Below are 25,619 nucleotides of genomic sequence, written 5' to 3'. Positions count from 1 at the left end.
AGGATGCTAATAAATTATGCTAATAAACAATGCATCCCGCTTAATAGGAAACATGCATAAAAGATGCTAATAGCCATTTCAGGCCAGATCAATCCAGATTATCTCCCCTTTTGTTCCCGGAGTCCAGGGTGTCTCAAGGTTGGAGTGAACCTTGGGATACGTACAGAGTGAAGACAGATCCCTTGCTGTCCCCCGCTCCATGGATATCCCCCGCCCCCCACCTCCTGCTCAATGCTAGCGATGCCCCTGGTTGAATCGCGATCAGAGAGCTGGGTTAGAATCTGGCATGCCATGCAGAGTGGGAAAGTGTGTGTGTGTGTGTGTGTGTGCGCGCGCGCACGCCCATTTCAACTGCTGCCTCCCCACTGAGAGTACAAAGCTCAGGCGACTGTGTGTCCAGAAAGAACTAACCCCAAGGCAAGCTATTTAGGGAGACAAGAAATGTCCGAAACCAGCCGCGTTTCCTCCCGGTTCATAAATCCAGGGTGTATGGCGGCGGGTGTGTGTGTGTAGCTGTGGCTGTGGCTGTCCTCGCAGGGTGGGTGTGCCCTGCCTCTTTCTTCCAGCACGGGTGGGGTTGGGGGACACTCCGCAGCCAGCCTGGCGGACGGACAAGCCTCCTCGCCAGTGTGCTTCGCCTCCGCCCCGTCCCCGCGGCCCGGCCGCCCCAGTCCAGGTTCTATCCCCGGCCGTCCTTTAGGTGGCACCGTCCCTCCAGGAATGAGCGCGCAGCCTCCTCTGGCCAGAGCCGCCGTGGAAGCCGCCCGGGAACGCAGTTCCTGCAGCAACGCTCTCTCCTCCTCCCCACCTCCAGAGGACCACTCGACTCCCCCACTCTTCTGGAGTGGAAACCCTTCTCTTCGCTGACCCCCCTCTCGTCTCCCCCCCCACCCCGCAGCGCCCCCACAGAGCCGTCCTTTCCGCCCAGCTGCTGCTCTCCTGCCCCTCTCTCGCTCCTTGCAGAGTGAAGTGCCGGACGGGACCCCCGCCTTGCGGGACAGCTGGACTCGGGCGCCGCCGCCTTGCAGGCCAGGCGGGTGAGCGCGCAGGGCTGATGCTGGTGGTCGCAGCAGCCCCCCCGGCCCCACCCTGAGCCTGGCTGCAGAGCCCACTCCCCTCCCCGCCGCCTTGGCCAAGCGCCCCCTCGCCAGTGCGCACAGCGCTCTGCTGTGCCATGCGCTCCCTTTCCAGAGCGCACGGCCACTCCCTCCCTCCCTCCCTCCTCTCCCTTTCTCTCTCTCTCTCTCTCTCTCTCCTCCAGCCAGTAAATCCGATCTAGGCCGATTCCTCTCACGTCAAACCACATGATCCCATAAAACATTCATCACCTCTCAGTCCCCCGCTCGAGCAACCCAAGCCAGCCTCGGCGTCCGCTCGCCTCCGCTCCCTGCGCCCTCGGAGAAAGAAAACAGCCTCCCCCTCCCTCCCTCCCCACCTGACGGCGGGGGAAAGACCCCGACTGGGGCTACCCAGCAGAGCCGAGGCAGGTGCGATCGCGGCCAGAATCGTCGGTGCCCGCCTGCCTTGCCAGCGGCGGCGGCATTGGCGAGGCGGCAGCCGCCCCAGTTTGTTCGGGAAGGCAGAGCTCGCGGCGCGTGGTCTCTTCTCTTGCCTGGATGCTGGCTCCGGCCGCGGGATTGCTGCGCCTCGGTCGCCCGAGGAGCGAGGCGGGCATCGGCGTCCGCAGAGGTGGCGGCAGCCGCGGCGGCAGGAACCCCGTCCCCGCGCTGGGGTGGAAGTTTGCATGAGGCTCCGCTGCGCCTCGCTCTCTCCGCGCCCCTTCTGGGAAGGATCGGATCCCCTTTGCCCTCCGAGACGTGCCTTCGCCGAACCCCTAAAATGAAGAGGGCTGCTGCTGAAGGTAAGTGGCGTGTCGGCAGTGCCCCAACGGGGCGAGCGCGGGGGGGGGGGGGGCGGCAGCTGGCGGGGCCATTGCGCAAGAGAAGTTCCCAGGCTGCAACTTTCAATGCCCCCCCCCCCGCCCCCGAGGATCAAGGCGACCAGTGGCCAGTCAGTGGTCACGGGCGGATTGGGGTGGGTGAGGAGGTCGCTGGGATTGGAGCCGGAGAGTGAAGGGAAAGAGGCTAAACTTGGCGGCGTGGAGCCTCCTTCGAAGGCGACCGTAGCGTGTGTGAAGAGCGGCCGTCGCCTGCCCAAAATGGGGAGCGGACGGTGGGTGTTTGTTGGTTTTGGAAGCCCCGGAATCCAGGGCCGGACCCGCCTTTGGAGAGAACCGTTGTGGGGTGTTTTTTCTCTCAGGCAGTTTGGCGCAGAGTTTTGCCCTGGCTGTGGGCGTCGGGGAGAGAGAGACAGAGCGAGAATCCGGTTCCACAGTTGCGCGCGGCTTTTGTGTGTGGTGGGGACGGGGAGAGCCTTCCCCCCCCCCTTTTGTGCCATTGCAGGGAGGAGTGTCTGTTGCGGTGGGGGATGTTGACATTCGGAGAACTCCATCTCAAGCCTTTTGAACTCAGCCCAAGTCGTATGAAGGGCGCGTGTGTGGGGCGGGGGGGGGGCGCTTAGTGGCTTGTGCCTCTATAGGGGTGTGTGTGTGTGAGCACCCTACCGGATGAATTCGGCTGCGATCCTGAGCGCCGCAAGGGACCCAGTGGGACTTACTTCCGAGGAAACATGCGCCGTTGGATAGGACGCGCAAGAGGGAGCGATGGTCTCTGAAAGGGAAGGAGAGCTAAGCTTCCAGTTGCAGCCGGCATGAATTGCCCCTTTTGCTAAGCAAGGTCTGCCTTGGTTTGCATTTGGATGGGAGACTATATGTCCGCACTGTCTGTTGGGAGATCTTCCCCTTAGGGGATGGGGTCCTGGCTCAGGGGCACACAGGCTGTCCTTAGGGAGAGGGGGCCCGGTGTGAGCGAGATCATGAAGACAATTGGGAGGGGTGGAGTTGGGGGGCCCCTCAGGAGCTGGCGGCCCCTGGGGTTCTTTGAACCTTTTTGCTCAATTATAGCTACACCCTGGTCCCATGTTCGCCCCCCCCCCCAAGCCCGCTCAGCATCTCCAGGTAGGATTGGGAAGAACCCTTGCCCGAAACCCCGGAGAAGCTGCTGCTGCCGGTCAGTGTCGTACACTGAGCTAGATGGACCCGTGGTCTGATTGGGGTATAAGGCAGCCCCCTTCATTCTTATGTGTTTTTGTGGCCACTGGCCCTTTCTGTGCTTCCTCTGCTGGCCCTTTCCGCTTGGAGAGTGCTGAAGATGGTTATTCCTAGGCAGGCAGAGAGAAGGAGGGGGATCTCTTCCATCCCGCCCACCACCCCATAGGTCGGGAGGGGGTAGCAGGTGAAGGGTGGGGGGTCTCCTTGCCCATCTGGAAGGCGCACGCGTTTGGCCAGACGGTGTGGGCTGCGTTTGCCCGTGGAGGTCCCCCTCCGACAACTCCCCGGGGCTTCTCAAGAGCGCCCCCTAGAGGCCCCGAATCCTTGCATACCCAACAGGTGTCTCCAGAGGCGCTTCTGCTTGGCTTGGCTTCTGCCAGCCACTCGGTCGCCCGGACCTGGGAGAGGGAAAGGTTCATCCTCCATCTGACTGCCATGCATCAAGCTAAGCCTCTCCTCTTGCGTCCACGCTGGTCATTTGCCCCCGGGGAGAGCGGCTTCCTTCCCGGCCAGTATCTGATGTTCAGCCTCTGTCTCAGGCCTGGTGCTTCGGGGTAGGAGGGGACCAGGGTGCACACACACACACACACACACACACACACACACACACACACCACTCCTGGCTTCACCTATTTGCCTTGCTCCGGATACTGAGGACTGGGTTTGGGGCTATAGGTTAGGGGAAATAGTTTGTTTTTGGAAAGGGGGAGTGATGAGTGTGTGTGTGTGTGTGTGGTGGGGTGACTGAAGATCCAAAGTGGGGTGTGTATGGCATGGGGTGTGGGTGTGTGTGTGTGTGGTCTGGAAAGGACAAAAGAGAAAATCTGTGCATCAAGGAGAGCTGGTTTTGTGGTAGCCAGTATGACTTGTCCCCCTTGCTAAGCAGGGTATGCCCTGGTTTTTATTTGAATGGGAGACCACATGTGAATACTGTCAGATATTCCCCTTAGAGGAAGGGGGGGCACTCTGGGAAGAACAGCTGCCTGCTGGCATGCAGAAGGTCCTAAGTTCCCCTCCCTGGAAGCATCTCCAAGACAAGGCTGAGAGAGATTCCTGCCTACAACCTTGGAGAAGCCGCTGCCAGTCTGTGCAGACAATACTGAGCGAGATGGACCAAGGGCCTGACTCAGTATATGGCAGCTGCCAATGTCCCGAAGTAGTATTTTAGCAACTTCTCAGCAACAGCAAGCTTCATGCAAGCCCCCTGGAGCTGGGGCAAAGTTTCCCGATGCTTGTGGGAATCTTTCCAGGGTGGGGGTGGCTTCACAAGCAGCTCTGGATCTCCAAGCAAGAGTGACTTAATTCAAGAGGTCTCCTGAATGGAGGGGGGCAGGTGACAGCTTTGCCCCTCCCCTCCTATTTCACACCTTCTCCCCCCCCCCACCCCACAGTAGGCTTTTGCTGATCACAGTTATCTCATCCTTAACTGTTAGGTATGAGCTCAGTTTTCCAGGGGGTGTGAAGTGGAGGGAGGGAGGGAGGGAGGGAGGGCTGTCTTTTCTCAGGACACCCTTGAAATGGCACCTAGAGACTTTTTGGTGGAAGGAGAAGAATGAATGGAAGGGGGAATCAAAGCATCAACCCCCTCTCACTCTTGAAGTGTGATCCAGTGATCTAGCTCGGGGTGAGGGGGTGTGTGTTCATCCCTCCCTCCAGTGGCTTCTTGGAGTGAGGAAGATAATGAAGAAGATAGGGAGGGGTGGAGCTGGGGGCCCTCAGGAGCTCAGGGGCACAGGTTCTTTGAACCCATCCACGGATAATGATTTTGGGGCAGCTTTACCAAGGATACCATAGGAACATAGGCAGCTGCCATCTACTGAGTCAGACCCTTGGTCTATCTAGCTCAGTATGGTCTTCACAGACTGGCAGCAGCTCCTCCAAGGTTGCAGGCAGGAATCTCTCCAATCCTGCACCAATCCGCAGTGTGATGATAGCCGAGAAAAGGAGGAGGCATTCTGGGCGGGTGGTGGTAGTAGTATTGGGTACCAACCCAAAGCATCCTTCATTGTTTCTCCTCTGCTTGGCTTCGTTTACATGTGTGTTAGTAAAAGGCGCTCAGGTGGATTAAGGCATAAGTGGGGGGAAATGGCATGCAAAGTGAACCAAATCATGGCGTGTAGGTTGGAATTTGCTTTCGTTCCACGATGTCAGGGATCCTTGAATTGGCACTTCTGGCTGTGGGAAGAGGACTGTGCGGCCAGCAGAAGGAAAATGAGGTCTGCTTCAGTTCAGGGGAAGAAAATTGTTCTACAACAGCATTGGAGGACCCCAGAGGTGCTACTGCAGAGAGGCCAGGGGTGCACGCTGGTCTGCTCGGCCGGCCGGAAGATTTTGAGTGCCCAGAGCAGGAGGCAGAGAGATCACCCAGGAGCGAGAAGTTCTCTTGCACAAGCTGCATAGAAATGTGCGGGAGCAGCACCGTGCTGCTGGATTATTGTGCTTTCTCTTATGAGTTGGGTGCCATTTGAATTTTCCAGCAGAGGCTCTGAAATGCTGCACCAGCGCTGGAGAGCTCTATATAGGTTCCAGTCCACCAGCATTTCTCCTTGGCTTACTCTGCTTTTTACCGGAGCGGCTGCTCTGGTCTGCGATTGAAATAAAGATGCATTCATTCACTCAGCTGGAGAAGCTTAAAAGGCCTCTGAGCAATGAAAGTAAATAAACCGGATAAATGGTCAGAAATCTGGGACAACTTCCTCGACTTATTCTTAGACTCAGAATCCTTTTGATTTGCCCACATTGCTTATCGCAAAGGGGTGTATTCCTTCTCCTCTCTCCTTTCCCCCCTTCTGCTTTTCATCTCTCTTCTCCCCACTCTTTCTCTTTCCCTCTCTTTCTCCTTTCTTTTCTCATGTCCCCCCACCCAATGCAGTACACAAAAGCTGGCTTGGGGAGGAAAGATTGGGCTGGGGTGGGTGGGTGGGATTGGGAAAGATGTTTGTAAAATACATAATCATCATCATCATCATCATCATCATCATGATGTCAAAAAGCATAGCTATCTATCTATCTATTTTAAAGACCTCAGAGCCCCTCTCCGGGTTTACGAATCTAAATACGAATACCAATACAGATACGATTCATATCCAGATACGAGTACGGATACGATGGATATTTATATACCGCTTTCCAACAAAAGTTCCCAAAGCAGTTTCCATAGATCTAAACAAATAAATAAAATGGGTCCCTGCCCCCCCAAGGGCTTACAGTCTAAAAAAGAAACATATTATAGACACCAGCAACAGCCACTGGAGGGATGCTGTGCTGGGGATGGAGAAGGCCAGTTGCTCTCCCCCTGCTCCATCCAGAGAATCGCCTTTGTGGAAAGGTGCCTTTTGCTCAGTTAGCACACATTACTGGCATCTAAATGCAAGTAATGTGGGCCAGAATGGGTCAGAGGAGAACGCCGAGGGACTTCCTCATCTGTGTAGGTTCTACCTTCCCTCCGCCTTCAATTTGCTGGACGATCTGACTGATGTGTGGGAAAGCCTTCTTGCAAATTGGAGTCAGCATCCCTTGCCCACTATTTATTTATTATTTATAATGTGCTTTTGCCACTTTTCAACCCCCAAAAGGAAAAAACAAACAAAGTTCACAAAGTGGTTTGCATAGCACAGAATTGGGAGAAATCGGTTCCTTGTGCAAAAAGGCGCTCAAAATCATTTGAATAATAAAATGTTTAAAAGGTGCAAGAGAGGCAGGGCCCACAGTTGCTGGCAAAGATGCTGGGCTGGGCTGAAAATGGCCAGCTGCTCTCCCAATGCTGCCCTTCGCCCCCCAACCACCACCCCATCTTGATTTGTGGGGAGGAGCGAAGAAAGAAGTGAGCCTAAAGGGCTTCCCATGTAAAGATCTAAACATGTGGCTTTAAGCTGGGCTTTAAACTTCAGGAATGTTCTGAACATTCATTTGCGTCATTTTCTGTCACCGCCCCCTCCCTAGAAAGCTGAAGTCAGATTTCTCAACACCAGTAACTCGACACCAGATTTCTCAACACCAGTAATCAGAACCACATGTGTGTTGCATTGAATCAAAAGCAGATTAGAACATAAAAACAGCCCTGCTGGGTCAGGCCCAAGGAGGCCCATCTAGTCCAGCATCCTGTTTCACACAGTGGCCCAACAGATGCCTCCAAGAAGCCCACTGGCAAGAGGTATGTGCATGCCCTCTCTCCTGCTGTTGCTCCCCTGCAACTGGGATTGAGAGGCATCTTGCCTCTGAGGCTGGAGGGGGCCCATAGCCACCAGACTAGTAGCCATTGGTAGATCTGTCCCCCATGATTTTGTCTAAGTCCCTTTTAAAGCCACCCAAGCTGGTGGTCATCACCACATCCTGTGGCAGAGAGTTCCATAAGTTAATTATGTACGTCTTCAGGCTAACCCTAACCCAAACATGCTTTGGGGGACTCACCTGAAAAGCAGTATAGAAATGCCTAATATGCAATATATATTATATATTATATATTAATAAAATAAAATAAAATCTCTCTATTTCAGTCAATGACCAGCATAGATATTATATATTATATATTGCCAGCATGGTGTAGTGGTTAGAGTGCTGGACTAGGACTGGGGAGACCCGAGTTCAAATCCCTATTCAGCCATGATACTAGCTGGGTGACTCTGGGCCAGACCCTTCTCTCTCCGCCTAACCTACTTCACAGGGTTGTTGTGAAAGAGAAACTTAAGTATGCAGTATATTACTCTGGGCTCCTTGGAGGAAGAGCGGGGTATAAAAATGTAAAATAAATAAATAAATATTATATATCATAGAATAGGCACACCATTTGAATGGTCCTTTCTTGCCCATTTAGCAGGAATTATAGGGAATATTCACACAAATCTGGGGCTCCAGAGGCCATGGGGATCTCAAGCTCTCTGCTTGTGCCTGTTAGTGAGAGCCAGCATTGATGTAGTGGTTAGAGTGTCGGACTAGTACGAGGAAGTCCCAGGTTCAAATCCCCTCTTAGCCACAACGTGACTTTGGGCTCGTTGCTCTCTCTCAGCCTAACCAACCTCACAGAATTATTGTGAGCTAGGGATGTGAACAAAACCAACTGGCCCAGTTTGCTTCGAGTTTGGTCATCACCTGGCCATGTAGGGTCCCCACTGTGCAGGTGTGGTGGCCTCCAAAATGGCCACTACTCCAGGGAATAGGCCCGGAAGGGGGCCGAAGACACCTGAACCAGGTGATTTCTAATAGAAGGTAGGCTGGCGGGGTGAGGGAGAACCTCCATGCCCCCCCCCCCCACGGCCACCTTGGAGAAGCGCCAGAGGGGGTAAATTTTAAATTTAAAAAAAAATTTTTTTTAATGTTTGCAGAACCCCTGAACTGTGTGTGTGTTTGTGTGTATGTGTGTGTTTGGTTCGAGGCTGAGCCGAACCGGGGGTGGTTTTCCCCGCCATCTTTTCGCTCAAGCTTTCTCAGCTTTTAAAAATTGTCTGTTTTAATTTTATGGTTGATTTTAATGGTTGATTTGTTTTAACTTTTATATGTGTTTTAATTGTTTTATGTTAACTGCCCAGAGATGAAAGTTTGGGTGGTATAAAAGTTTGATGAATAAAATAAAAAATAAATATGCCGGCCACAGAATGTACACTCTTTTCTTTCTAGATCAAGGCAACTTGCACTATGGCTCTCCTGCAGATGTTGAACTATAACTCCCATCACCCCTGACTATTGGTTGCTGTGTAGAGATGTGCATGACATGAATTTTTTCAATTCATTTCAAATTCGAATCAAATCCCAAAAATTCATTTCAAATCCGAATCTGGTCCGAAAATTCAATTTGAATTTGAATTGAATTGATTCAATCCTCTTTTGGTGCAATTTTAAACCAGTCAGGGGTCCTGAATGGTATTTGGAAAGTGCTAAGAGGCTCTTGAATAAAATCCAAATCAAAATTTGAAAATCCGAATCAAATTGCCCATTTAAGGGGTGATTCGATTCAAATTTGAACCACTCAAATCAGCCAGATTCGAGTTGAATCCATTCAAATTCAAATTGGTCAGCACATCCCTATTGCTGTGGCTCGGGATGATGGGAGTTGTAGTTCCACAACAGCTGGAAACCGGACATTGTGCAGCTCTGAGCTAGATAGTTACCCAAGGTATACGAGTTTGTTCAAAGCACATTTATCTTCAGAATTTGTTGGCTGGAGTTGCCTCTGGAGTGCAACCCAATATTTAGAGCATCCATTTCTTGCGTCAGTTTCAGGTGTGAGAAAGCTACTAAATCAACCCTCAGTTGTATGTTGTATGAAAGGCTCTTAATGAAGGTGGGCAGGAGACACAGAGATGCATTTTGCCTCTCCAAGTGGTCAGCTATCCACCTCCAACGGGATTCTCATCTGTTCCTGGATTCTCATCTGTTTCTAAATCCTGCTCCTTCCCATAAGGAGAAAAATGCTACCCTATACTTTGGGCCTGGAGTGATCACAGAATGGTCTTGTTATAGCTGGAGAGCTGGTCTTGCGGTAGCAAGCATGACTTGTCCCCTTAGCTAAGCAGGGTCCACCCTGGTTGCATATGAATGGGAGACTTGATGTGTGAGCACTGCAAGAGATTCCCCTCAGGATACTCTGAGGGAATGCATGTTAGGTAAAGGCACATACAAGTATAAAGCTTCAGCAAATTGTCATGAGATTAAAAGTCATACCTTGGGTTAGGGTGGTATAAAAAATGTGCTAAATAAATAAATACATACATACATACATCTCCAGTACACAGTGTGTTAGGAACCCCACAAAATTGCTGTCCACTCATCCAATCAGACCTCAAGTTTATAGCCTATCAAGTCCAGCTGAAAGAGTCACCCCTTCCCCAAAATCAGATGGGAACCTGGACCCACCTCATCAAGCAAAGTTCTAAAAATCAGGACAAAAGTTATATAATGAATAAGCAAAACATCACAATGCCCAAGAAAAGCAGAAGATCTTTCTCGGATTCAGGTTTACAGTGATTCAAATTTACCATACATGGTGATTGTTCAGTACAATGGGTGCCCTGTTACTTAGAATGGGACAATCTGACGACCCCCAAGACCACATCCGATACGTGGGAGCAATGCCTCAGAAGTTTTGCCTGAGCAATGACGATCCCTCCAACATTTTATCAATGAAAATAGGGACATGCCAGTGAATGTGTAGAATCCAGAGGAAAGAGTTGTGGTATGCAAGAAGGTGGCAGTGAGTAGAATCACAAATATTAATGGTTTATTGAAATAGATATTTATTGAGAGGCAAGTACACAGTCTACTTTCAGGGCTCTTGCTGCTGGCTGTTTGTTAGCCCTGCCTCTACTCCAGGACTGGAATACAAGTCATTAAAGCCCCCTTCAGAAGCTGGCCTGGATGAAGGAATGGGTTAATCAAAAACACCCCAGCCATCATCACATCTGGTGGCTAGGAATTCCACAGATTAACGATGTACTGTGTGAAAAAGCAATTCTTTTTGTCACTCCTACATTTCCTGGCATTCAGTTTCATGAGATGACCCCTGGCTCTAGTGTTGTGAGCGAGGGAGAAAAATTCCTTTCTCTCCACTCCAATTGTATAGACCTCTAGCATGTCTCCTCTTAGTTGCCTTTTTTTCTGAACTAAAAGCCCTAAGTGTTTTAGCCTTGCCTTGTAAGGAAGGTTCTTTTGGCCTCTGATCTTCTTGGGGCAACAGGTAAGGCCTGCCTTCCTCCTTTTTTAAAGTGCCCACTCCTCCCCCTACTGAAACGATTCAGCTGGGGCAGCACGAAGCATTTTGGCCAAAATGCTTCATGCATGTGCCTATACTACAGCGTCTTTGACAGAAATTGTGTGTTTTGACCTGTGGTTTGTCCAGACAGCACTTGTGTTCTGGAGATGTTTTTGTCATTTTCAGCCTTCTAAACATTGTGTTTGGCACCCAGGAGAAGATTTGCTTCATATCTGCAACCTGTTTTTCTTTCCTGAGGGAAACCCAAAGTGGCTGTTCACAGCGATATCAGAACACTAGTCAATACAACAAAATTAGAATAACTATCAGTTTACTGGATTTCTATCCCTGTCGGATTTCCACAAAACTCACCTAAGAATTCAAAAAAAGTGAAACCATTTGCACTAGATATCTTGGTTTGTTTATCTCTGTGGTTCCCAACCTGTGGTCCATGGACCTCTGGTGGTCCATGAGGGAACTGAAGGTAGTCTGTGGGGTAGAAAAGTATCTATCTATCTATTTCTCTAAGGCATACCCATCGCTAATCCCATGCATGGCAGCTCTCACAAGAGTTCACAAGCAAGCTGCTGGCAGCGGGAGAGGAAAGCAGCGGTGGTGATGGAAAGGCTTGGAAAATAGAGGAAAATAGCAGTAGCGGGTGGGCGGGAGTGGAAAATGGCAGTGACGGTGGGCGGGCAGGGAAGAAAACAATGACGGCTGTGGGCAGGTGAGTGGACAGGGAAAGAAAATGCTGGCAGCAGTGGCAGGTGGGCAGGCAGGAAGGAGGGGGAGAACTAGAGGCACAGATGCACTGCCCCCGACTGAGCTGTTTATTATTATTATTATTATTATTATTATTAATAATAATAATAATAATGTAATAATAATAGAATCTTGTGTACCTCTTTTGTATCAGATTCAATGTCACATTGTTATTTGTGAGTGAGTATAATAAATTAGAAATAGCTGTGTTTTTAACACAGTGTTGTATATTAACTGTGTTGATATAAGTTTGACTCATGTCAGCCGTAGCCATGTTTGGCTTGCTTATGTGGTGGTCCACAAAAGCCTTTGATAGTGATGGAGGCTGTCTTATACTGAGTGTTAAACATAGAACATTACACGATATCACAAATCACATAGTCCATAAATTATAATGCCCCATGATGAAACCCCACTTTGATTGCTTGATTGCTTTATTGGTTGGTTGGTTAAGTGCCATCAAGTCAGTGTCAACTCAACGACCACATAGATAGATTCTCGCCAGGATGATCTGTCTTCAACTTGGCCTTGAAGGTCTCTCATTGGTGTTTTCATTGCTGTCATAATCGAGTCCGTCCACCTTGCTGCTGGTCATCCTCTTCTTCCCTTCCACTTTCCCTAACTTTTCCCACTTTTGCTTCCTAAAAATCAGGTCTCTAATATTAATGAAATTGTTACTCATGTGTTGCAGCTGAGGAAGACCAAGGCTGAAAGAGAAGCGTTTGGCACAAGACCGATCAGCAATGTCAGAGAAATGTTTTCACTTGAAAAGCAGTATGTAAGTATTTACTATACACTTAAGTGTACTGGCACAATTTGTTGCTCCTTAAAGTTGCAAGTGAAAACATTTCTGAAAACAAAGTGCTTATTGGCGAGCCAATTAAACTTGAGTCTCTACCTTATGGTGAAAACTTGAGACATGACCCAGTGGGAGTTGATGGGTGGCTGGGAATCTCTCTGAGTTAGAGATGTCTATCACCTGGAGAATGTGACACTTACATGCCTGATCCATTGGCAAGTTGCTTATCTCTGTAATGTGACTTATGCAGACACACAGATACAGACACACACACATCAGCTAATGGGAGTGGACAGATGTTTGCGAAGAGAGAGAAGGAAGGGGAGATGGTCTTGTGGGAACAAGCCCGAATTGTCCCCTGTGCTAAGCAAGGTCTGCCTTGGTTTGCAGTTGGATGGGAGACTACATGTGAGTGGTGTAAAATATTCCCCCAGAGGCGTATCTAGGGAAAATAGTACCTAGGGCAAGAACTGAAATTGTGTCCCCTGTTCAAACATCTGACACTCATCTTTCAGATAACTTTACCATAATGTCAGCTGAAAAATACAAGTCTGAAGGTCACATACAAGTCACATATCTGAATATGTGTACAGTGACTTATTATTTTTTTAAAAAAAATACTTGTAGCCTCACAGGGACCATTTGAGCATGTGTGGTGGCCATTTTGTTTGCAGCAGCCTTTTAATTTTTTTTTAATTTTAAAAAGTAGTGCCCCCTTCAAGTGGTGCCCGGGGCACGTGCCCTGCCTGCCCCACCTTAGATACGCCCCTGTATTCCCCTTAGAGGATGGGCCATAAATCAGTGGAAGAGCTTTAACTGCAGAAAGTGCCTGCTTCAACCTCTGGCAGCATATCCAGGAAGGCTGGGAAACATCTTATACCTTGCAGTACTAGCCTGCATGAGTGTTCAGTCAGTGGACCCCCAGACCATTGTTGTATTTAGCTCAGTATATAGAGCTAAAGTATTGTCTAGACCAGGCCTGCTCAACTTAGGCCCCCCCAGCTGTGTTTGGACTACAACTCCCATAATCTCCTGCCACAGTGGCCAATAGCCAGGGATTATGGGAATTGTAGGCCAACATCAGCAGAAGGGCCAAAACTGAGCAGCCCTGGACTCTAGACTGACTGACAGCGGTTCTCCAAGGTTTCAGTCAGGAGTCTCTCTCAGCCCTACCTAGAGATGCTGCCAGGGAGGGAACCTGGCACTCTCTGCATATAAAGCTCTTCCACTGAGCTCCAGCCCAACCCCTTAAAGGGAACATTTTACAGTGCTCACATCTCTTTATTTAGCAGGGAGAAAGTAACAGGCCTTATCCAACCCTATCTACACTGGCACAGCATCTCCCCAGTGGCTGTTGCTGGTGTGTTTGTTTGTTTGTTTGTTTGTCTGTCTATCTGTCTATTTATTTATTTATTTATTTATTTTTACAATTGTGAGCCCTTTGGGAACAGGAAGCCATTTTATCTATTTATATTTATGTAAACTGCTTAGGAACATAGGAAGCTGTCATATACTGAGTCAGACCATTGGTCCATCTTGCTCATTGTTGTCTCCCCAGACTGGCAGTGGCTCCTCCAAGGTTGCAGGCAGGAATCTCTCTCTGCCCGATCTTGGAGATGCTGCCAGAGAAAGAATTTGGAGCCTAGATGCTCTTCCCAGAGCGGCTCCATCCCCTGAGGGGAATCTCTTCCAGTGCTCACACTTCTTGTCTCCCATTCATATGCAACCAGGGTGGACCCTGCTTAGCTAAGGGGACAAGTCATGCTGGCTACCACAAGACCAGCTCTCCTCCTGAGGAACTTTGGTTGTAAAGCTATATAAACATCCGCCGTCAACATGTCAACTCCCATCCAAATGCAAACCAAGGTGGATCTTGCTTAGCGAAGGAGACAATCCATCCTCACTTCCACAGGACTAACTCTCCTCCCCACACTTTGCCCCAGAGTCCGAATGCATTGCATAATCATCCTACAACCCTCAGAACGAGCCCTTTGGCACTTCTCGAGCAGCCGGTTAAACCTGACTCTCCGCCTTAGGGAGAAAGTGTGAGATTTGACCCTGCCTTTGAGGGGCGTCTGCAGGGTTAGCGAACCCCCCTTGTGCCAGGCAGGAAGGACAATGTCAGTGTAGTTTTTGCTGTGCTGCAGAAGCAAGGAGCTGACTTAATTAGGTGTACTCGGCTCCTTCCCTCTGGACTGGAGATGTTTTCTGCTGCCATCACCTTCATTAAGATGTAGCTCTGGCAGCCAAGCTCTAGCTTTGATGCTTCTGGAGGGGCTTGTTTATCCAGAAGGGAGGCGGCAGCATCAACGGGCTGTGCCTTCGGGCAGCGGGGGCTGGAGGATACAGTCCTGGATGCACAGAAATGCTTTGTTCAAGGCTCTCGGAATAGCATTCGGTAGCCAGCATTACATTACATTACATTACATTACATTACATTACATATTAGTGCACCTCCCCGCACTTCCCCAAATGTACGTCTCTGGGCCATTAACAAAAAGATAAAACTATTTAAAGCAAATATCAAAACCTTAAAACAAATTTATTTATTTATTTATTTATTACATTTCTATCCAGCTCTTCCAGTGGCAGGGCAGGGGCAGGGCAGAGGATGTGCCTGGGGCTCTGGTGCCTAGTGTCTGGTCACTCCATCTCTGTCTTTGCTGCCTGCAGGCAGCCTTCCAGCCTGGGCTGGCGTTTCAGGGAGGCTGGCAGAGAGGCCTCCAAAAGCCATGCCTACCCACTGAACAGCTGATAATCGGGGGGGGGAGCTGTAAGAGGCAGCCTGCCCCAGTTCTGGGAGCTTCCCAACGGGTTGCTGCCTGCTTGACGAGGTCATCGGAGGGGGCTCTGCTCCGGGTGCCGACAATGAGGGAGGCTCGGCTGTCGTGCACACAGGACAGGGCCTTCTCTGTGGCTGCCCCCAGACTCTGGAATGCTCTCCCGGTGGCTATTCAATCCTCGGTCTCCGTCACAGCTTTTAGAAAGCATGGTAAATCCTGGCTTTTTACCCAGGCTTTTATATGATTGTCTGCTGTTGCTTTTTGTATTCTGTACTGTTTTTATGCTTGTGTGTTAAATTTTTAATCAGATTTGTTTTTATATTTTTAGCTTATATTTTAATTTGTCATTTTTATAATCTTGTTTTAAATTCTGCTGTAAACCACCTTGGGATTGTTTCAATGAAAGGCGGTATATGAATTTAACAATCAATAAAATAATAATAATAATAATAATAATAATAATAATAATAATTTTTTATTAATTATTTCTTGTTTACACAGTCAGACAGGTGTTATTGACTGGTTTGTTTTATCCAGACATTGAGTCCTTCCCAAGGACCTGGGATGGCTGAATTTTATTGTCAATTGTTATAGATATCGTCGCAGAATATAGGCTGTTCCCAGTAAAGCTGCTTTTTGTAATTGGCTGATGGTGATTTCTGTGGCCCCTGTAGTGTTGAGGTGCTCTTCAAGGTCTTTTGGAACTGCACCCAGGGCGTTGTTGTTGTTGTTACATTTATATCCCACTCTTCCTCCAAGGAGCCCAGAGTGGTGTACTACATACTTAAGTTTCTCTTTCACAACAACCCTGTGAAGTAGGTTAGGCTGAGAGAGAAGTGACTGGCCCAGTCACCCAGCTAGTTTCATGGCTGAATGGGGATTTGAACTCAGGTCTCCCCTGTCCTAGTCCAGCACTCTAACCACTACACGAGTCTCCCGATGATGGCCAGCCCCATACTGCTGATGAGCCAGGCACAGAGGAGACATTGCAGAGCAAGAGAGGCCACCGAGGTCACGGACCTGTGCCCCAAGGTCCGGTCCTAATGGTGCCTCTGACTCTGGTCTCAAGAAGAGTGGAGCAATAGGCCCTGAGCATATCAGTCTACCAATCAGAGACAGCCAGATCAGAGCGATAAACAAAAAAAGTGAAAGAAAGAGGAAGACCCTTCCTCACTGCACTGCCCCTAGTGGTCACTAAGAAAAAAGGTGCAAAGAGTCAAAGGTCCTGGAGTTCCATCTCCAACAAGAGGCCCAGGTGGATGACCGGGCCCTGCTTGTTCCTGAAGTGCTGACAGCCTGTATTCATATAATATGTACTAACCGCTATGTTCCTGGGTCTGCTGTTTCTTCTGTGTTCAATACCCTTCAGGTATTTGAAGGTGACTTCCGTATCGGCCTTGGTCTTCTCTTCTTCAGGCTAAATCTACTCAGCTCCTTCAACCATCCCTCATAACACTGGGTTTCCAGACTGCTTGCCATCTTGGTTGCCCTTCTTAGAACTTGAGGCTTCCTCAATGCATCTCGCTGGAAGCAAAGATGGACCTTTAGTCTCTTCCAGCAAGACTGTTCCTCCTACATTCTTATGCTCAGAAAGGAAAAACATTTGTCTGTGCAATGGGATATTCCAGGGAGCTCTCCAAGGTCAACATTTAATTGATAGTCGGGATCCAGTGACCAGGTCCCACAATGAATCCTCACTTCCCACCGGCCAGATGCTGTTCTGGGGGGAAATAACTCAGCCCTCTCGAGAAAGAACAATGGAGCCATATGGTGTCTGAGCTTCTCCACTGGAGTGATTCACTTTCCTGGAAGTTCATTTGTGTACTTAGCTCCTAAAAAGCAAGTAAAAGTGATGGATTAAGTCTAAAGTGAGGTGCGTTTCTCCCATCAAAGTGACAGATGTTTGGAAGCCAGATTTGGGGAAAGCGTTTAAAATTGGTGTATTTCCCATCAAAATGTGACGGGTTTTGGGCACGACGCTGGTGCTCTTGGCAGCCCAGAACTCCCCTTGACACAGTGTCAGAGCAGATTTGGGGGGGGGGGGGCTTTAAAACATGTATGTGCTTCTTGGACAACCCTCCAGATTGGACTTAATGTGTCTGCTTTCAGGAGGCGGGTGATTGGCAGAAGACTGCAGAAATACACAGCCTGCTTAAATCTCAATCTCTCTCTCTCTCTCTCTCTCTCTCTCTTTCTCTCTCTCTCTCTCTCTCTGGTATAAGTGCATGCATTGCAATCCAGAAAGGGAGAGTCATGCCTCTGCATGCACACAATTTGGATGTCGATCTGGATGGACACACATTGCATCACAACATTCTCACAAGGCTCTTTGAACTAGCCATATGTGTCTCTTGAGACAGATGGGCATGTGCCTCAGATCCTTGCTCCCCCGTTGTCAGGACCACTGTTCGCCTGCAGCTAGAGCCAGCTCAGGGCCATGAAAATTTTAAAGCAGGGGACCCACCCGTTAGCATGCATATAAGCATGTCACTGCAGTAACAGCCAATTGCTCCATAATGATTCTGCCCTGTTCTGTCCCCTAGGTAAGAACCCGTAAGAGCGGCAAAGCAAGGGAAGTGTGGACTGCTCCCTCTGGCTTCCTGGATGAGTGAACGTAGGCTCATAGGAACATAGGATGCTGCCTCCTACTGAGTCAGACCCTTGGTCCATCTAGCTCAGTATTGTCTACCCAGACTGGCAGCATCTTCTCCAAGGTTACAAGCAGGGATCTCTCTCAGCCCTATCTGGGGATGCTGCCAGGGAGGGAACTTGGAACTTTCTGCACCTCGCCCCATCTCATTGTGGGCCTGGGGACTAACTAGGCCCTGGCAGCTGTCACGAATGTCATGGAAACTCAGATTCTCATCTCACAGGACTTCCAGCTCTTGTGAGATCTAGCTTCCCCTCCCGGCTGCCAGACCATTTCTCCTCCCCACTGTGCCTTCATGTCAGCCAGAATGGTGGCTCTTTAGTTACCTTCAGCTTCTCCTGGCTGGGTGACCCCCGTTCTCGGAACCAGGTGCCTGGCCTGAACGTGCGCTTATCCTGAGAGAGACCCAGGGGAAAGTGGGCGGCAGCCTCACTGACAGCTCCACGGGAGAAGCTGACCTGACAGTAGGCAGAGGAAGGCTGAGATCTTAAATGCCTCTGAGCTCCCAGGCCTCCTGCCTCCCCTGCCTGGAGAGTAGAAACCTTAAAGGGCCAAGCTTCTGGTCTGGCGTGCACCCTCCTCTTCCTCCTCCTCCTCCTCTTCCTCTGTATTGGATCCTGCCTCTTGTACAGATCCTGGGGCACACCAAGTTTGAGATGTGGGAATGGCTGGTTCTTCAACACACTCAGGTTTTGAGGATGCCATTTCTGGGGGTTCTGGTATGGGATTCCTTAAGATTCTGTCCTGGTATGAGGGCCTAAGTCCAATGCTAGTCCTGCTTCCTCAAGATCAGACCCAAGACAAGGGTCAGGACTAGTTTCCCCTCTAAAAGAGATTCCCAAATGTTGTTGACTACAACTCCCAGCATTCCCAGCTGCAGTAGCCTTTGGCTGGGGATTATGGGAGTTGTAGTCAACACATCTGGGAATCCCTGTTAGAGGGGACACTGGTCAGGACAGATGTCAATGGCAGAGTCCCAGAGCATGGCCTCAGGGCACATGGGACAGCCACCTTGCTGAATCTAAGCAGGTCTTTTATTTACATTTATATTCCGCTCTTCGTCCAAGGAGCCTAGAGCCTAGTACATAGTTTAGTTTCTCCTCACAACAACCCTGTGAGGTAGGTAGGTCTTTGTGTGATCAGTGCCTGGATGGGCTCTGTCTTCATGTATGACACCTTTGGGGACGGGACCATGGGTCAGTGGTAGAGCATCTGCTTTGCAGGCAGAAGGTCACAGGTTCAACCCCTGGCAGCATCTCCAGGTAGGGCTGGGAGGGCATGAAACCTTGGAGAGCTGCTGCCAGTCACTGTAGACTAATGATGTGCACAAATCAGGAGTTTTCGATTCGATTTGGACCCGAATTGAATCACGTCCAATTTGTTTTGGGTCTGAATCTGGCCAGCTAGCACAGGGGAGATTTGTTTTGTCCACAAATCACCTGAAACAGGTAGATTTGGGTGCAAATTGTTTTGTACCCAAATCAATTCACACAGACAGCAGGCATAGGCAGTGATTCTCTCAGCAGCAAGAAGGGGGTGAAAAAAAATTCTCTTTCTCTTTCCCTCAATCAGGAAAAGAAGGAACAAAAAGCAGAGAATTCACTCCAGGCAGCAGGCAAGGCAAAGCAACGCTCCATTCTCTCTCTCTCTCTCTCTCTCTCTCCTCCCACAAGGCAGAATGGTGGCTGCCTGCCTCCTTAAGTACATTTGAAAATCCCTCCTTTGAACCTCCCCCCACCCTTGTCCCTTCTTAGACCCTTCCCCTAGCCAATGCGGGGTCAGTCACCCTTGGCAACATGAGATTTGAATGGAAACAAGTCAATCTGGAACCAGGGGGGAATCGCCAGCCAGTCATTGCACACTGCAAGTCACCAATCTGAAGCTTGGGAGGGCGGGATTTTTTTTTTTTAAATGTCCTGACACAAAATGGAGACAGCAAGAGAGAGCTCGCCACAGGACGGAGGTCCGAATCTACGAATCTGGTCCAAAATCTGGGCGATTTGTTTGGGACCCGAATCTGGCCAGCTAGCACAGGGACAATTTGTTTTGTCCACAAATCGCCCCAAACGGGTAGATTTGGGTACGAATCGTTTTGTACCCAAATCGATTCGCACATCCCTAGTTTAGACAGTACTGAGTTCGATGCAACATGGTCTGACTCCGCATAAGGCAGCGTCCTATGTTGCTATGGTTCTTAGTTGTTTTGGCGACCCAACTGCAGCTCAGGAACTGGAAAAGTAGCCACAGGCCACGCATGTCCTATTCAAGTGCAATTAACTCAGCACGTTCAGAGAAAGGCTCGCTTTGCTTCGATACAGGCACTGTCTGCCCGCTGCGCTTGAGTGACAGCATTTCCCATGCCAATGCAAAACACCCGTACCTCCATCTTCACACTAGAGGGCTGTCTGTCCCTTTCCCTTTGGAGGAAACGCATTCATCCATCTGCTCAGAGTTTTCCTGTCGTTCGTAGTCTCCAAACTATTCAAGAGCAGCCCTCGTTCTTGTCAGGTGGGAGTCACTCTGCAAGCTTTTATTTACCTCTCCGAGAGTCTATTTGTGCTGCATACAAACATCTGCAGGTTTTTTTTCTCTCCCTCTCCCCTGGTGCTGTTTATCACACTGAAGCCATTTGTATTGAATGCAGCTGAGACCTTTGCTTGTGTGTATGCAGAAAGCAATTCTCTCTTGATTCTTTCAAGACATGAGAGAATTTAAGCAGGACCCATGCATGCCAGACCAGAGACTGGGAGCAAGGGGGACAAGAAGAAGAGAGAGAAAAATAAAGAACTCAAAAGGGGTTTACATAGGAAACTGCCATATACTGAGTCAGACCATTGGTCTATCTAGCTCAGTATTGTCTTCACAGACTGGCAGTAGCTTCTGCAAGGTTGCAGGCAGGAAACTCTCTCAGCCCTGTCTTGGAGATGCTGCCAGGGAGGGAACTTGGAACCTTCTGCTCTCCCCTATCCTTCCACAGCACAGCATCCCTCCAATGGCTGTTGCTGGTGTCTATCTTATGGTTTGTTTGGTTTTTTAAAAAAATTGTGAGTCCTTTGAGGATAGGGAGCCAACTTTATTTTTATTTCTCTATGTAAACCACCTATTTTTATACTAGGTGGCATAGAAATTCAATAATAATAATAATAATAATAATAATAATAATAATAATAATAATAATACCACCACTCTGGCAACTGTTGTTGAAAAGCACTATATAAATATTCTTTATTGTTGTTGTAATTTTGTGGAGCAGGGAGTAAACTTAGCAGTCAAGGTTCATTCTGGAATTGGTAACTGCTTGAAGGGGAGGGAGCAGAGGCGTAAATGGGCAATGCTCACAATGGAGAGGTGTAAGAAATGTGGTCCCTCATGGATCTGTCTTGGGACCGGTGCTATCTATCTATCTATATATTTAATTCTCTAAGACGTACCCGTGGCTAATCCCATGTGTGGCAGCTCTCGCGAGAGTTCGGAGAGCTGCCAGATAGCTACAGGGAAGGGGAAAAAACATGGCGGCCGGTGGATGTGGCCTGCCGGTGGAGCCGCAATGGTGGGACAAGGAGGCGAAGCCGTGCCGGCGGGAGGAGGCGGCCAGCCGATGGTGCCATGTGGCGTGCTAAGCCGTGCCGGTGGGAGGAGGCAGCTGGCCGGTGGAGCCGTGCCAGTGGGAGGAGGCGGTTAGCCAGTGGAGCTGCGTTGTGGGTGAAGCCATGCTGGTGGGAGGAGGCGGCCAGCTGGCCGATGGGAGGAGGTAGTGGTGGGCTGGATGGATATAGGCGGCTGGCAGGCAGGTGGGAAAGTAAGCGCTGGCGGGCGGCTGGTGAGAAAATGATGGCGGCGGGCAGGAGAACACGGCTGAGCAAAACTAGAGGTGCAGATGCTCTGGGCCCAGCCCAGCGAGTTTAATTTATTCATCAATGAACTAGAAATTGGAGTAAGCGGCAAGGTGGCCAGATTTGTTGATGACACGGAACTATTTACGGTGGTGAAATCCAAAACAGGTTGCAAGGAGATCCAAAAAGATCTCTCAAAGGTGGGGGGTGGGCAGCAAAATGACAAATGCAGTCTGCAAGTCCTGTGGAGGCAGTGGCAGCTGGTGCGGGCGCCACCGGGAGGCACCTTTATGGGTAAATTAGTCGGTGCTTAGTGCTTACCTCCTGTGCTGCCGCACCCGAAAGCTCTTCCCAGCAGCAGCACGCCGCCCAGCATCCACTGCGGCGGAGGATCAACACCTCTACACCGCTGGCCTCCGCACATGCATGGAGGCCATTTGCTGGACATGGAAGTGGCCTCTGCCACCTGAGTGGAGGAGCCGATCCTCTGCCGCAGTGGGTGCTGGGTGGCGCGGCGCTGCTGGGTAGAGCTTTCAGGTGCAGCGATATGGGAGGTAAGCACCGACTAATTTCCACTTAAAGGAGCCTCCCGGTGGCGCCTGCACCAGCTGCCACTGCCCCACAGGACTTGCATCGGATAACTGCCCAGAGGATTGTACCCCGGGAGACAGATCTGTCTGTCTCTCTCGCTCCACCGCCTTGCATGATACCCCAAATGGGCTACCTCCCTATGCCTCCTAGGAGGGCTGTGTCTATATCCTGCAGCAGACAGGTATGCAGATGGACTGTGGAACCAGGGTGGTGGCCACGTCTACGTCTGGAGGGGGCCTCCCTTCAGCCAGTGAGACGCTCCTTCTCGTTTGCTCCCGTGCCCGCCCTCCCTCTCCATCTGCCGCTAATCTCTCTGACAATAGTGGGAGAATAAATAATTGTAATTACAGAGCCTGGCCACACAGAGAATGATGGATTGTGGGAAACCACCGAGAGGAACTGCCTGCAAATGAGGAAACAAATGTGGAGAGGGCCTATTAGTGGCTGGCTTCATCCATCACCCCTGACAGGGCCCAGGTGATGAACAGAGAGGAGGGCGCCTCTTTTCCTGGTTCTCCTGCTTAGCTGTCAGGCCTCGGTGTGAGTGCTCTGAAGTTAGTGTCCAATGGGTCTTAATTAGGTCAGCATGGAGGGGGGCAGCGTTGTGGCCAGTTGCATGGCTGGAATTGGGGGGTGCCAGACCAGGGAGGCAGGCAGTGTGAAGGATCAGGATTTCTGTTGGAAAGGAGGTGAAGGGCTGCAAATCCGCGGTAGAGTCTCTGTGTTGTGTGCACAAGAATATTTATATCCCAGGTTCCAATCCTGGCATTTCTAAGTTGGGCTGGCAAAGACTACTCAAGTGTGTAGTACTCTGGGTTCCTTGGAAGAAGAGCGGGATACAAATGTAAAAAGAAAAAAAAGAAAAAAAAGACCCTTCTACGCCTGAAACCCAGGAGAACCACGGCAAACTAATGTAGATCAGGGCTACACAATCTTGGATCCCAAGATGATCCAGGATGGCTACAGCTCCTATCATAGCCAGCCACAACAGCCTCCAGGCATTTCAGCCTGTTGGAGTGGCAGAGAAGAAGTCTCTCTTCCTTCTAGTCAGGAGGTCGCAACCGTGGGTCCTCCAGCCATTGTGACTGGGGGTGATGGGAGCTGTAGTCAAACAACACCTGGGGACCCAAGGATGTGAACATCTGCTGTAGGTAATTCTGAGCTCGATAGACCAAAGGTTTGGTTCTGTATAACGCCGCTTCCTATATTCAGGAAGGAGGGCAAGGGAGTCTTCAGGAAGTGAAGTCACCCCTTGAGTTTAGGGTGTGTGCATGAACTGCTTGATGCCAAAGCAATTCACCTCAGATTGAGCTGCCTTGAATCAGTGACTCGGTCGCGAACCGGACCAGGGGCAGTTGGGTCCACAACTGAACCAAACCAAGCCTGGTTTGAGGCAAACTGGTTCAGCATTGAAGGGAGGCTGGGGGAGCAGCAAGAAACATCGTTTAGAGTGTTTACTGGCCAGCATGGCTGCTGGCACTGCCCCCCCCCCCCACAGCCCAAGGGCACAGCAATTTGTGGTGGCATCCATGGAGGCTGGAACCATGCCACCGGGAGACTTGATGTGTGAGCATTGGAGGATCTTCTCCTTAGGGGATGGTGCCGCTCTGGGAAGAGCAGAAGGTTCCTAGTTCCCTCGCTGGCGTCTCCAAGATAGGGCTGGGAGAGACTCCTGCCTGAAACCTTGAAGAAGTCGCTGCCAGTCTGGATAGACAATTCTGAGCTAGATGGACCATGGGTCTGACTCGGCAGCATCCTATGTTCACAAAACATATATTCAGGTCAAGGGTGGCCTGGTTGTTGACTCAACTGCTGCTCCAAACACAAGACCAGCTTACTGCTTGTCCCCAGCTTTCAGCTTAGGAAGGAAGCTTTGATGCTGCCTCTTCCTCTGCTCCCATATAACCCCTGCCTGTCAGCTCTAGGCCCCCAGCAGAGCAGCCTCTGCCTTCTGGTCCAAATGGCATCCACTCCCCACCCATTAATTGAAAATGCTGCAGAGGATGCAGCCTGCTCCAGCTTAATAATTCATCACTCCTGGATTTCATGTCCTTGTAAAATCTCCATTAGCCCCAGAACTGTGGTTAGGCCCAGAACAGCCTGTCCTGTCAGCTGGAAAGATTCCCTTCTCATCCCTTGCACTCGATCGCCCCCCTCCGCAAAGGTCGTACAGGGATCTCTTGAGTCTGTTGCTGCATTTATTTTTATTTTTTTATTTTTGCAGAAAAAGTGCCCCAGGTCTAGCTTGGACTCACAGGAGGGAGGAGAACAAAGCCACTCACAGATAGTATTGTCATCCATCAGACATTGTGCTATTTTCCCATTCAATATTTTTTGACTCAAATTCCACCTTGGGTATTTTGTTTAAATTCAGCCAGGTATTATGAGGCATGTCTCTTTATTATTTGTTTGTTTGTTTGTTTGTTTGTTTGTTTGTTTGTTATTTCTTGTTTACACAGTCAGACAGGTGTTATTGACTGGTTGGTTTTATCCAGACATCGAGTCCTTCCCAAGGACCTGGGATGGCTGAATTTTATTATCAATGTTGTTGCTGTTATTATAGATATCGTCGCAGAATATAGGCTTATAACCAGTAAAGTTGCTTTTTGTAATTGGCTGATGGTGACTTCTGTGGCTCCCGATGGTGTTGAGGTGCTCTTCATGGTGTTTTGGAATTGCACCTAGGGTGCCAATTACCACTGGGATTATTTTGATCTTTGTACAACGGGCAATGGAGGAGGACATCATTGTTGTTGTTGTCGTCATCATTGTTATTATTTATTCGATTTCTAGACCGCCCTTCCAAAAATGGCTCAGGGCAGTGTACACAGAGAAATAACAAACAAATAAGATGGCTCCCTGTCCCCAAAGGGCTCACAATCTAAAAGAAACCTAAGACAGACACCAGCAACAGTTACTGGCTGTGGGTGGATATGGCCAGTTGTTGCATTGTTGTTTCTAGAATCACAGACCTTTCAGCAGTAGCCCGCACCTTGGCAATGTGCTCGGTTTGTGTGCCCCTTCCTAGCAGCCATCCTTTGCACTGGGCTGTTTCCCCCTTGCTGTTAGGTAGGCTCCAGCAAAGTGGAAAGAAGACCCATATCATTAGCTCAGCTTATCGCATGTTATTTTGCTGCAATCATAACCTGGTGTGGCCCTTTCTGCTTCCTGTGGCTGCAAGTGACATGGCCCGCTTGTGGTGTCTGAATAAGCTTTGTATCTAGCTTTGTATTTTCCAGACTTCTGGTAGCCAAGGCATGGCTACCCCCCGGACCACCCCAATCAAATTTCATATTTTACTTTTATATGTGAGTGGATTATTTACCTCTGAAGCATATAACAAAAGAAGAACGAAATCCATCATCTGTGTCTGTGTGAGTCATTCTTCTCAGTGCACTTCGAATGAAG

At 49.7% G+C, this 25,619-nt stretch overlaps 1 protein-coding gene across 1 annotated transcript in view; it reads left to right on the top strand.

Moving 5' to 3' along the window:
* The first annotated feature begins 1,229 nt into the window (after positions 1 to 1,229).
* Positions 1,230 to 25,619, top strand: part of RTN4R (reticulon 4 receptor) — a 130,368-nt gene continuing 105,978 nt past the window's right edge. Inside the window, exon 1 of the mRNA XM_053280483.1 lies at positions 1,230 to 1,861. Within this exon, the coding sequence (XP_053136458.1) occupies positions 1,840 to 1,861 (22 nt within the window). The 5' untranslated portion in view covers positions 1,230 to 1,839. The remainder of the gene's footprint in view (positions 1,862 to 25,619) is intronic.

Source organism: Hemicordylus capensis, chromosome 15 (assembly GCF_027244095.1).
Source record: "Hemicordylus capensis ecotype Gifberg chromosome 15, rHemCap1.1.pri, whole genome shotgun sequence".
NCBI classification, from domain to species: domain Eukaryota; kingdom Metazoa; phylum Chordata; class Lepidosauria; order Squamata; family Cordylidae; genus Hemicordylus; species Hemicordylus capensis.
Note: the sequence above shows the minus strand (reverse complement) of the source record. Positions and strands in the feature narration are given on the sequence as shown.